The sequence below is a fragment of the Watersipora subatra genome, chromosome 1, assembly GCF_963576615.1.
Source record: "Watersipora subatra chromosome 1, tzWatSuba1.1, whole genome shotgun sequence".
NCBI lineage: Eukaryota > Metazoa > Bryozoa > Gymnolaemata > Cheilostomatida > Watersiporidae > Watersipora > Watersipora subatra.
In genome coordinates this window covers 74,428,878-74,442,629 of record NC_088708.1, presented here as the reverse complement: position 1 = coordinate 74,442,629, position 13,752 = coordinate 74,428,878, and the positions used below count along the sequence as shown (strand labels likewise).

The following is a 13,752-nucleotide window of genomic DNA, read 5'->3' as shown; positions in this document are numbered from 1 at the left end:
TAGTCACTCCTTCCGTCACTACACATAGTACCTATCCGATCACCCGTATCACTGCCCTTACCGCAAAATCTATAAAACCATAAAACTTATCGCTTTCGTTGTATGCAAAATATACTTGAGCATATCTTGAATGATCATCAATAATAATACACAATATTTCCTAAATACCCCACAACTTGCATGCATTGGACTACAGCTGTGTGGGAAATAACTTTAATGTTCTCTGTGATTTGATTTCACTAGATTAAAATAGTACATTAAACATTTTACCTTTAATAAATAAGTCAGACAGATCAAAGCTTACACTACTCAGGGCTGCATCTATAAAAAATTTGTGATGAGCATGTTTTTAGTGCTACCAATTAGTCTTATGACAGATGTCCATGCCTATAGCTACATCAGCAGTATGATCTACTTCACTTAGGTCTAGATGACAGAATTTACATGTATATCAAGAGTGTCCTCAAGGATATTCATGCTTCTTTGATTTTTAATCAACAACAACCGTGACTGAACTATGTACTTGTTTTGAGTGATTGCTTTGACTGAAAGTCATTTACTATGGAGAGTAGGTATCTTTAACACAGGAAATTATGATCAGCTTTTTAATCTGCTATACTCACACTGTGATTTTGACACTAACTTTTATGACACCCCGAACCTTGGTTCTATCAACACCGGTTATATTTTCTGAATTCTCAAGCAAAGTGTACTCTGCAAACAAACGTATATATATCCTTACTCTTCCCCGTACGAATGCTGAGACCACTGTCTATAATCCAGAGCCAGGTAACGGGCTCATCATTTTTGTAGTTTTACATGCTGGACTCGAGGAGACAATCTCATCATCTGCTGGTGTTGAGGCAGTGGATGGTTTGCATTGCATAGAGCGAGCATACCTTTTGCGGTCTTGACTGCAACTCCAAACCTTGACAAATATTTTGTTTGTGCAAATCAGTAGGCAGCAAAAACACCTTCATCTTTAGCACACCCTAAATCTTGAGTTTGAAGCATTTTCAAATGCAGCTGAGATATCAACATCAGAGTTAACTTTATAATTGTTGCTTCTGAGATGTAAGCAAGATGGTAATTATTATTTTTTTATTATTCTTCAATACAGTCGACACATATTCGAGAGTCAGTTTTTCACCATGAGTTTCTAGACCTAGGATTAATGTGATAGAGCTATTCAGTAACATACTTGACTGAAGAGCTGTTTTAATAAAGTTACTACCAGATCCTTCTTTGCTGGCCAATGAGAACACCAACAAATGCTGCTCATTCGTTGGTGTTATCCCTCATATACCTCAGATGATCCCTGTTAAGCTCTTTTCTACTCATTATTGTCTGAAAATACTACTTGATGACTAAACGATTTGCAAGGCTGTTCTCTTCTCAAAGTGAAGTTGCAGCTTGTCTCAAGAATTTTTAGCTCTCTCATATATGGTTATCTAATACAACAGTTATGACACACCAAGGGTATGTGGCTGTGAGCTATTTCATTATTACTTCTTTATTTTGTATCTTCCTTTGAAGCACTAGGTGCGGAGGCCATTTCTGATTTGTTTTCATGACCAACCAATCCTTTAGCAGTAAAAAATTGTTTCGTTTTAATTTTTAATGTGTTATAGTAGAGCAGAGGGCATCAAAAAGCTGTCAAAAAGTGATTTATTCCATATGAAGGTGGGCTATGTGATAAAAGTGGCATCTAGATCAGAATTTCAAGCTGATTTCAAATATGTGGTTTCTACACCTCTCAGGTTGTTCATTTTTGAGTAATATAATTAATATATTATTTTAATTAAATAATTGTCTGTAATGATTTATGTGCTTCTGCCAACAATGTGATTATGAAAATGGCATATAAGTACTAAATAATTAGCAACAACCCAAGTTGAAATCAATTCTAATAACACTAAAATATTTATTATCTAAATATTAGAATAATTATAGAAGTGTATTATATATTATTGTGTATTCCCAGTTTAGTTGATATTGTGGCAGCTTTATAATTTGTCCTTGTTATTCCGCAACTCCTATATAATTACAGATCTACAAAACAAAATAAAAAGTATTATTAAAGACTCAGACCATGTATATGTAATATTTTAGTATAGCCTACATATAGTCATCATTAATGCTTATTATGTTGAACCGTGTACTTTATTATGCAGGTGAAATCGCAATTAGTCAGTCTTTTATACGGTATGACACATATGTATTCTAATCAAACATGAAGCACACCTCTGGTTACAATACCACTTGATTAATAACCTTCTAATTCACAGTCATCTGAGTCTTCTGCATCACTACTTTCATCTCCATCCTCTTTATTTTTATTGCTACAGCAGCTGCATCTGCACATGTCCGTACACTTGAGATCGGTGTTGTTGCACTGACAGCGACGAGACTGGTATCCAGTTTTGCATTGACAAAACATGTCTATGAGCACATAAGGAGGTGTTGGTTGTTGTGTCATCTATCTAGCTTTACGCTCTCCACCTTCCATAAACCATCCATGTTGCTGGAGGGATGGGGCATTGATGATGATTTGCTTGGCTCTTCTCCATATCGCGGCCTGATAGGCAGCCCTAGATATATAGAGATTTAACTCATCTAGTGTGGGTGGTAGGTTTGATTGTGATGTGCGAGACGGTGCGCAGAAGATCTTATACCGTGCTTCATTGATGGAATTTGTCTCTTCACCATATAATCTGCATATGAATGTCTCAATAGATTCTCTTATTGCACCATCAACTTCAAAATCTGTTCCCAATGATTTCAGTGTGTTACAAAATTCAGGATGGTTCTTTAGCAGCTTGAAAAAAGTTATCATTTTTTGGAATAGAATGTGCTTACACTGTCGTATCCATTTAGAGCATGGAGCCCCAGCAGTGCTTTACATCGCTCGGGTGTGAGGGTGGTAGACAGACAGCCTATGTTTACATATCTCAACTGCTCCTCACCACAGCAGTAAATGAGTTTCTGTGATAGCAGCTCATCCACTAGAGATAGACAGCTTAGGAAAACATTTGTCTCCTGGCACTTGACTAGAACTTTTGAGCTGGGTTTGTCTTCCATTATCTTTGCGATAAGTGATAACATGCGCATATCTGCCTCCTTGTGGTGTGATGTCAAATTATCTATTTGTCTTACAGTGATTGATCCATCAAGGTCATAGCTGATCATGTGGCATTCTTGAGAAAAAGCTGTTGCAAGACCTAGTTTCTGCTTCACAGTTGACTTGCTTCATGTGTCCTTCAAAAATTTCACTAGGGCAGTCTTGTTTGAGCCATCTGCTAAAAATTCAGACCATTTTTGCAATGATTAGTTCGGTTTAAACACAGCAACCTTTTGCCTTCTTTTCACACTTCTACGACTTCTCTCACCTCCCTTAATGCTGATGTCAGGGTATGTGTCATGAACAAAATCCACACCACATGTGTGATACACGCTTGCTATACTAACTATCCAATGCAAAAGCTGGAGGAGCTTTCAGGGTCTGAATTTTGGCCATAGCATCAACCACAACCACGTCAAAGACTGGTAGCTGATCCTGGTTAACATAGATTGATGGTTGATCAGCAACATCTTTCTCAACAGCAGCCATCAGAGCCAACTTAGCAGTCTTCAATATAGAGCCATCAGAGTTTGCCAGGGACCAGCTGATGTTGGTTGCCAAGAGAGAATGATAACACTTTTTTCAAATCCATGTTACGCTGTTGGCTGATGACTACCAAATTCTCAAACAGTCTGTGCGAACCTTCTAGGACTTTTTATTTTGATTTCTTCTTAGCTGATGGTAATGTGATGAAGGTTTTGAGCTTGTTTGACTTGATAGATGCATTGAAATCAATCTCTTGGGTGCTTAACCTCTTATGGACAAATTCTGAATGCTGTTTCTCTCCTATCACATTTGCCATTTCAAGATCCTGCTTCAGTTCAATGGAGGCTTTTGCACCACTGGTAATATGTACTAGCTTGGTGGTTTGAAACGCAAACGGATTTATTCCTGCCGTTATGAGTCTTTCATGACTTCCCTCATTTTCTTATCAGCCTTCCATGCCTTTTCACGCATCTCATAACTTGCTGCATCCGAATCACCAAGCACTGGCATCTTCTTCATGTCTGTATGTACAGCTGTTCGTTCCGGTGAGATGGAGTCGAGTGTTGAGAGGCCAATGACTTCCTGGTAAACCCTGCGATTCCAGCGTGAGACTGAGCCTTTTTTAACTGTTTGCTCAATAGATTGATCACAAGCGATAGAGCTGAATGGACAGTGATGTCGTGATTGATAATTAAAATACCCCTTCTTCATAAGAGCCTCATACACCTTGCTATGCTATACTTTCAGATTAGTCATCTCTGCATAGTACAGCATGTCATATCTGTAATATTCTTCTAGTAATATTGTACCAGTTTATCTGTTATCAAGATTCAACTGTATTCTCTGCTCTCTAGCATAAAACTGAATAATATTGTCAAAGCTGTAAGGTTAAACGCAAGCATAGTCAAGGCTAATGTGAGTATAATAGCTCTATAAACATAAATGTGGGAAAGTCAGTGTTTATACAAACATTGCGTAGTATGCAATTGCTATGAGAAAATAACATCATCAATGTCAACATACAACATCCCTTTCCATCTTTAATTGAATTCAGTGCACCAGTATTGAATATGCATATACCTCTGAGTGTTGCACAAGCTAGGATACAGCCAATGGCTACCACAGACACCAATGAGAAGGCAGCAAGCAATGCCAGCCCCACAGCACAGCCACAAGCCAAATCAAAACCCAAAACTCAATGACGTAATGCTCAAGCTACCAAAAAACACCCAGCTTGATGCACAGTTCACCCAGAATTCCAAAACAGTGTCATACTGAGACTGCTTATATGTAGATATTTGCCCAATGATAACAACTTGTATTACTATGACGGGCTAATACAACAGACTAATACGAATACCCAGATTTTCTCTTCTTTTTGTTTCACTTTTTATTTCTACACTACACTACTATCCCTGCAAGAATAATATGACTAGCACTACACCCCTATGTCTACAAGAATAATATGACTAGCACTACTTTCTATTCCTACTCAATTAAATTCACACAAAAGGACACCATTGGCTAATCAATGACTAATAGGATTTCCATACCGCACAGGCATATTCCGCACCCTAGGTGGCCTGATTGGTGTGTTAAACTTAGCACTCTGACCTTCTTCTGGTGCTGCTGGGTTGCCACTTTTATCTGGAATATTACCTACATTATCAGCAGTGCTTACACCACTCGAAGCTAAACTCGAATCAACTGAAGAACCATTGTTAGAAACACCTAGACTACCCCGCTGAACAAACCGTTTGACTTCAGAAACATTTCTACATATTCTTTTTCCCTCGGAGCTCTCTACCACCACCTCTGAACCATGCTTTCCTACAACCTTTTGTTCCAGTGGATGAAATGTAGAACTAAGCTTGTCAGTCTTGGCCTGCCTTACCAAAACTTTATCTCCTACAATTATGTCATCCTGTGACCGACCTTCATCTGTAAGAGTCCTACTTTTCTCCTGAGCCAGTGCTTGATGATCCCGCAGTTCACCATCTAGAGATTCCTATCTCTCAAGGCAGGGTAACTTTGTCCTCATTGGTCTTCCCATCATTAGTTCACCTGGAGCTACACCAGTCACTGTATGAGGTGTGGAACGATATGCTAACAGAAACCTTCTAAGCTCAGCTCTGTAGTCCTTACCGGACATATGTGCTATTTTGAGACTTTTTAACAGGCTCCTGTTCTGCCTTTCCACCTCTCCATTAGCAGCAGGCCACATAGGGGTAGTTGATAACCAATAAATCCCATAGCTTTGCAAAAACTCTTGAAACTCGCTGCTGACAAATTGTGGACCATTATCAGTCCTGACACTTAAAGGAACACTCCATCGACATATTATGGAATCAAGAGCCGCAGTGATTTTATCTGATTGAGTAGACTTCAAAAAACACACCTCAAAGTAACGACTGTAGTAGTCAACTACTACAAACACACTTTCTCCATTAGGCAGAGGTCCCAAAATGTCACAGGCTATATGCTCCCATGGACGATCAGGTTATTTAGTAGATACCATAGGATGAGGTTTTGAAGGTGCACTAACCACTTGGCACTCATGGCACTCTCGACATTTAACTTCTGCCTCTTTGTCCATTCCTGGCCACCATAACTTAGATCGAAGTAGATGTTTAGTCTTTTCTATTCCTTGGTGACCTTCGTGTGCCAACTCCACAGCCTTTGCTTGCAGCACCACTGGCATGACTATATTGTTGCCTCTCATGACAATGCATTCAACATCACTCAACTCTGTGTACACTGACCTGTAAGCTGGTAAACAAGTAGACCACTTTCCATTCAACAAAGCATCTCTCACTAGCTTCATCTCAGAACAGTCATTAGATGCCTTCTTGACCTTGTCAAATGACATTGCTTTTGGAACTGACAACCTAGCTACCGTATGTACATATTCATCAGCAACATTAGCCACATTCCTAATGCAATCTGGACTAGCAGAAAGCCTTGACAATGGGTCAGCTATGTTTTCCTGACCTGGCTTGTATACCACTTCATAATCAAACGCCATCAGTCTCAACACTAATCGCTCAATGCGAGCAAAAGGTCGAGATTGTACTTTGTTGAAGATAAACTGCAGTGGACGATGATCAGTGACAAGACGAAACTGCAAGCCAATGAGATACATTGCAAAATGCTCACAGCCCCACACAATAGCTAATGCTTCTCTCTCTGTCTGGGAATAGCGCCGTTCCACAGAGGATAAGCTTCGATGCCCATAAGCTATTACACTCTCCACACCAGCTATCTTCTGACTTAAAATGCAACCCAGCCCAAATGGACTGGCATCAACTGTAACAGCAGTTCTAGCACTAGGGTCAAAATATGCTAGTATCTCTGTCTTTGACATCAAGGCCTTTATGCCTTCAAAAGCAGACTTCTGTTCATCACTCCACAGAAATCGAACCCTTTTCTTAGTTAGTCGGTGCAATGGCTCAGCCAAAGTTGACAAGTTCGGAAGAAATCTACCAACAAAGTTTACCAACCCAAGAAAACTTCGTAACTCTGAGGCATCTTTAGGTTGCCTAGCACTAACAATAGAGCTCACTTTCTTGGGACAAGGGGAAACACCATCAGCAGAAATCTCAAATCCTACAAAGTCTATTTTGGTCACCCCAAAGACACACTTGGATGCGTTTAACGTCAAACCTAGACCACTCATTCGCTTCATGAACTCAGCTAAGCGTTCATCATGCTCTACACGGTTCTTACCAAATATCGCAATGTCATCTGCATAGTTTTGGCACCCTGCCAAGCCCATGATAGCTTTCTGGATTTGGTACTGAACCAGTTCCAGTGCTGAAGCTATCCCAAACATTAGTCTCTTATACCGATAAGGACCAAAGGGGGTAATGAACGTTGTGATATCTCTAGAGTCAAGATCCAGTTCGAATTGATGAAACGCTTGTTTCAAATCAACCTTACTGAAATACTGGGCACCGTTCAAATTGTACAACAACTCTTTTACTGTAGGTATAGGGTGCCTCTCTCTAATAATAGCTTTGTTAGCCTGGCGCATGTCAACACATAGACGAATATCTTTCCCTTCATCTTTAGGAACAGTAACTATTGGGCTAACCCATCTAGTGGGTCCTTCAACACGCTCAATAATTCCTTGCTCTAGCAACTCATCTAGTTTGACTTTTGTGAGCTCACGAAGGCCAAATGGCAGGCGTCTTACAGGCTGAGCCACTGGTGGAACACTCGGATCAATGTGCAATGAAACCCGAAAATCTCTCAGCAACCCAACACCATCAAAGCATTCCGGGAAGCGATCAACCCATGAATGAACTCCAGGACCTACCACACCTAGAGCCTCACTCTCAGCAACCCTAGCCACCACCGGTCCAACCCTAAGCAAGTCCAATAACTCAGAAGTATGTCTGCTTAACAAAGTAGTAGCCCTACCATTAAAAATGTAAAATACAGTATCTACACGTTTGTTAGTATCAGGCATAAAAACATGAACATGAGTTTCACCAATCAGATCTAAGCATTTAGATCTGTTACCATAGGCAAAAAGTCTTTTACTTGTCTTAGTTACTGAACAGTTAATAGAGTCAGCAGTGTATTTGTCCATCAAATTGCAGGAAGCCCCAGAATCAATCAAAGCAAGTACATCTGACCCATTGAGTCTTAGTATTGTTCTTGCTGACTTGTTAGGATATAGATTAAACACCTCACCATAGTAGTTGTCTCCCTCATCAGCCGACAACTCGCTACTAATTGTAAATAGAGCATCCACATCAGCCTCCTGTGCATTGTTTGTAAAGTCCAAACTGTCCGCAACAGCTGCTTGTGTAATAGACTTGTTGCTTTTATCACAGTACTTCGAGCCTTTGAAGTGCCCTTTTCTTCCACACTCATTACATTGTTGCTCTCGTGCTGGGCATTCTCGAGCTGATGCCAAATGTTTGGTCGACTTGCATCTATAACATGCACGACTGTCTTTTGTTTGTGTCTTATAGCGCATTCCACTAGTGCCGCTAACCCTGTTAACTGGTTCGTCCTCTCTCTTAGCACCATGACCGACATTAGCCTCTATATCACTCGTCTGCCGCAAAACAGCTTCTTCAGTTTGGGATATTGCTATAACATTGGCCAATGTGAGCGCCGAGCCTTTCTCCAAAAGTTTCATTCTAAGCCTATTACTACGGCATTTCTCTATGACTTGGTCTCTAATGACATTTTCAGTCTCTTCAAACTCACAGGTAACAGCCAATTGGCGAAATCTGGTCACATAACTAGTAATCGTCTCCCCTTCATTTACTTCAGTGTGACGAAAAACTGACCTTTCATTCGGTACATTTGTTTTTAGTTCAAAGTACCTGTCTAAAGCTGCCATTGCCTTGACATAAACATTGTCACCTTCAGTCTCTTCAAGCAAGACGTCAAATATGTCTTGAACTTCCTCTGCTGAAAGATCCATCAGCATCGCTTTCTTCTGTGCATTATTAGCAATCCCCCTAGCTGCCACAAAGTACTCAAAGGACCGTTTCCACTTCCTCCATCTTGACCCAACAGTCAAAGGGTCCACAGCCACACCAAATGGCTTAATATGAGCAGAACTATAATCCATCACGAGTCTTTGCAATTAAGTAACCGGAATGATAAAAATCTACTGCAAACTCACAGTCACCTCACCAATACATCCTCGTCGCCATTGTAATATTCTTCTAGTAATATTGTACCAGTTTATGTGTTATCAAGATTCAACTGTATTCTCTGCTCTCTAGCATAAAACTGAATAATATCGTCAAAGCTGTAGGGTTAAATGCAAGCATAGTCAAGGCTAATGTGAGTATAATAGCTCTATAAACATAAATGTGGGAAAGTCAGTGTTTATACAAACATTGCGTAGTATGCTATTGCTATGAGAAAATAACATCATCAATGTCAACATACAACAATATCTAGTGTAGTTTGTGTGGTCATATGCAAAAAACCAAGGAAAGATCATACATGTAATTTATCTATACGTTTATATCCAAATTTTAGGCTATAACACGTCATGGAAACTGCAAAGAGTTAGTTTTGCTGCTCACAAAATGTGCAGACAAAAATGAAAATGTTTTCTTTTTCTCCCACCAAAGTACCATCATCATGGAGTAATCATCATGAATTTGTAAAGTAATAAATATCTAGTCTCACCTCTTCTGTTGTATCACATTCTTTCTGTTTCTTCTCATTTCTTTTCTCAGCTCTTGACATAACGAGTTTGTTACAATACTTTTTATAACATGCATAATGACATAACAAGTCTGAACTCTCATCAAAGTTCTCAGAGCTTAGCACTTTTTGAGCGATTTCACATTAAATGCTCTCTTCTTCCAATTTCAACCATTTGCTTGAATACTGTTTGGCTGTCTCATATTTAAGTTTAGTCACTCTGACTAGGGCTTCATTCACAGACTGATCAAGACAGTGAAACAAGCAGTCTGGCTGCATCCTTGGCATGGGTTAAGAAGTGCTAAGAGTTGACCCACCTAATCTCAAGTAAAAGCATTTATTAATTTTCGAGATTATAAAATAGTTTTCTTTGTCCGATATGTAAGGTTTTCCAAGCAAACTTGGAGTTGCTCCTCCCATTTAAAAGTGTTCTCTAGCTCAAAATTGTGCAAACACATAGGTGTAGAAACATTATAATTGAATTCAGCATGAATTTCAGACTATGAAACATCTTTGTTTGAGTAGCCCACCCTCTGAAGGAATAAGCTGAAAGATAAGTTTATGTTCCTGCTCTACTATTATGGTTCTCTTTAGAAAGCTTTGTAAACGCTAGTTTATCGACTGTCTTTAGACAAGTCATGCACCCACAAATTGTTGAACTTTGGTTATTTATTACATGTATTCTTTCATGTCTAAGTATTTTATGTATTTAACGTCATTCTATACCATTTATATTTTAATAGTATTTTTACTCGATCTATTTATTTGTGTGAAAGGCTATTTGCTAGGGTAACCAGGATCTTGTGTATTTTACAATAAAATTTAAATGTCAAGTCAGCCTATAGCCAGCACCAACTTAAAAGAGAGAAACAACTCATCTTTAGAAAACTATTTATGCTGCCATATTTGTACACAAAATTTTATTTTGTCGTATTTTATTTTTTTATTATGTCTATATGAGATTTTTACATGGTAATGGTAATGTCTATCTATCTATTTTGCTGTTCATCGTGTTCGACCATGACATCCTTTTCCCTTGATTTCTCCACAGTGTTCTAATACATTTTTGGATCTTTTACCCTGGGTGACGTCCTGCCAGTATGTGTTTTTGTCTGTGTAATTTCATTGTGTGTGAAAGAGTGCTAGCAAGCTGATTAAAGAACCACTAGGTTTTGCTAGTTGCCAGTGATTGGCTCTCTGTTGCTGTGTGAAGACTACCTGGCAAGGGTGATCCGAGACGAGGCAGAGTTACATACAGCAACTGCAGTGACTTGCTAAAAGTGCTGTATAGTGCATCAATTGCCCTTGCAGGTTGAAACATGCCTGAATTTTCTGTTTTGGGTTATTCCCATAATCTTTGTCCTCCAGAAACATATTTGCAAGGTAGCAGAGACAGGTTGGTAGATGAGCACAATACTGGATCAGTTTTGGTGCCCTTTTATTGAGATAGGTTTTGTTTTTGGTCCTATCAGGGTGTCTACCCACCCTTCCATTTCCACATGAGGTAGTTGGGTCCCGGTTTAGTCGCCGAAGTTCTCGACCATGAAACAGGTAGTACTGGTTTGCATGGTTACCAGTAGCAGGCATTGACCTGACTAATACATGGAAATGTAGCTGACTGAAAAGAAGTGAATAATTAGAAATATGACGCTGTAATGTCCTGACAGATTTTAAGGATGGCCTGAAAGGTTTTTATTGTCTGATGGCAATGCATAGCTATTCAATAACCGAAGGGTCCTCATTTGCAAATATATCTCAATTAGCCTATGCTAGAGTGTCTCAAATCTGTACTGTTAACTGCCATAGTTATTGGTTTTGAGTTATTTTTAACAATTAAAATGAATAATGTACCCTTTACAAATGTTTGAATTTCGAGCCCTAAAATGATGTTCTGTTATTATTTATGTTGTTCGTCGTTTAAAATAATGTTGCAAGCAAATAAGCCTTTTTTTCTAAACGATCATCAATGTTAGTTAAAATACTTGTAACTCTGTCAGAGGGACTAGCTTTTTGGCGTGGGCTGTTAGCAGTATTTGATGTAAAATCAAGCATTAGGCTTATCGAACAGAGCAGTGGTACTGACTGCAAAAATAAGCCAAGAACATTGGCACGAAATTGCTTGGTAGAATTTGGAAAGTATACTGTGCTCTTTTATCAGCTTATTGTGCTAGCTAAAATATGTTAGAGACACTGTGATTTGCAGTTAGAATGTATCAACACTAGTGCGCTGAAAAAACTGAACTTACATTTAAATTATTTTCCTTCATCTCCACACTTAGTTTTCAAGGTCCTTGGTGCGGCCTCTAGCTATTCGTTGACTAAGAATTACATACATATTTAGCATTTTACATCCAAATACACAGTTTGTTATTGTACCCCTGTTTTGATCCATTTATAACTTTCCAATGTATAATAAAAACATTCATTGATCTTTGGTTAATTAACTCACTTTTCATCTCAAGTTATTTTTCCGAATATCGCATGTGACTCATTACCTATCTGTAATACCATTATGGCGAATGTAATTGTACGCATAGGCAACTTCGAAATTATTTCACTATCCCAATAATTGTCGATCAAGTATATAGCAAGCAAGGCAATATTGTTTTGTATTGATAATGTATATATTGGTTTTTAAAGTAACAAAAAGGTTACATTTAAACTGGCAAGTTTTAGCACAAGTACTCTCATACATTACTTCCAATCCCTTTGAGATGTAATTCAATTTAACAGCCAATAAGCACAATTATTTATTCAGGAAACATTGGTGACTGGTCTTCTGGCTTTTATGGAATTTATAAACTATTCGTTTACATTTGAAAGGCGAGACTGCCCATTATAGTATATGTCAAAAGTCTGTTGTGGATCATGGTAGTCAGTGTTACGACAGGCACTGATAAAAGATCTGGGATTAGCATGTTTATCTACTGGTCAATCACTGCAACTATCAGGTCAAAACTGTGTTTTGACCTGATAAGACCTTCCATGTGTATGCTACTAGTAATCCAAAAGCTAGTAGTATCTTAAATCTTACCCAGCCGGTATACATGATAATTATACAGTCTTTAACATAACTGTAACAGCCACAAAGTCTACAGGATAGGCAACTCTCTGTTCAATAGGAGTAATTCTCTCATGGAATAAGTAATATCACTGATATGCTAGTAAAGATCAATAATTTAACTCAATATCTCCTTGGCTAACTACAATATTTTATGCTATAGTGAATGCAATATTACTTTGTTTCTTCTATCCTAGGCTTTTCTAAAAATTTATTTGAGATGGTCTCATACTTGCTGTAAAAACAAATTCTACTATTAAGATAATTATGGGTGTGTTGTTGACAAACTTAATTTTTCAGTTACACATTGCCAAGAAATGTAGGTATATAACACTCTGTGTATCATTACAAGCAATATTTTATGGCGGTTCCAATAGTTCAAAAGTCAGTGAAGTCTATTACTATTTAATGCTTGTTTGAATGTCACAAAAATAACACCTACTTTGGTTGCTTTAGAAATGCAAAAGCAGCCAACGTTTTTTATTTTCTACAATATGAGCCTATATGAAGTATTGTTAAGTAGAAGGGAAATTAAGCAGCTGGCAGCATTTGAATTTACTATTGCCTAAAGGGCATCATGTGAATCATTTCTAAATTTGATTTAGCAAATCGAATTTGAAAAAATGCTTGTTGTACCTCCTTTAGCTACTAGCGGAATCACTACAGGTGGTACTTTTCTATAGCCATCAAACTGTTTAGAAGCATTATTGAACTACGCTCGCACTAATAAATCTCCTTCACAGCGCGGAAGATCTTTGTTTGGCAATAAGTCTAAGTTTTGATCCTTAAAAGGATTCTGGTCCTTTAACCTGTCTAAATTTTACCAGAGGTCATTTTTGTTGCTACTGAGACGTAGATTTCTGATTACATCTAGCATGATAATCAACAATATCTCTAAAAA

At 38.3% G+C, this 13,752-nt stretch overlaps 1 protein-coding gene across 1 annotated transcript; it reads right to left on the bottom strand.

Moving 5' to 3' along the window:
* Positions 1-4,018: 4,018 nt before the first annotated feature.
* Positions 4,019-9,200, bottom strand: LOC137391462 (uncharacterized). The gene is given in 4 exon segments (XM_068077947.1): positions 4,019-4,268; positions 5,161-5,570; positions 6,006-6,178; positions 6,254-9,200. Coding segments are annotated over 4 exon segments (3,780 nt in total).
* Positions 9,201-13,752: the final 4,552 nt, after the last annotated feature.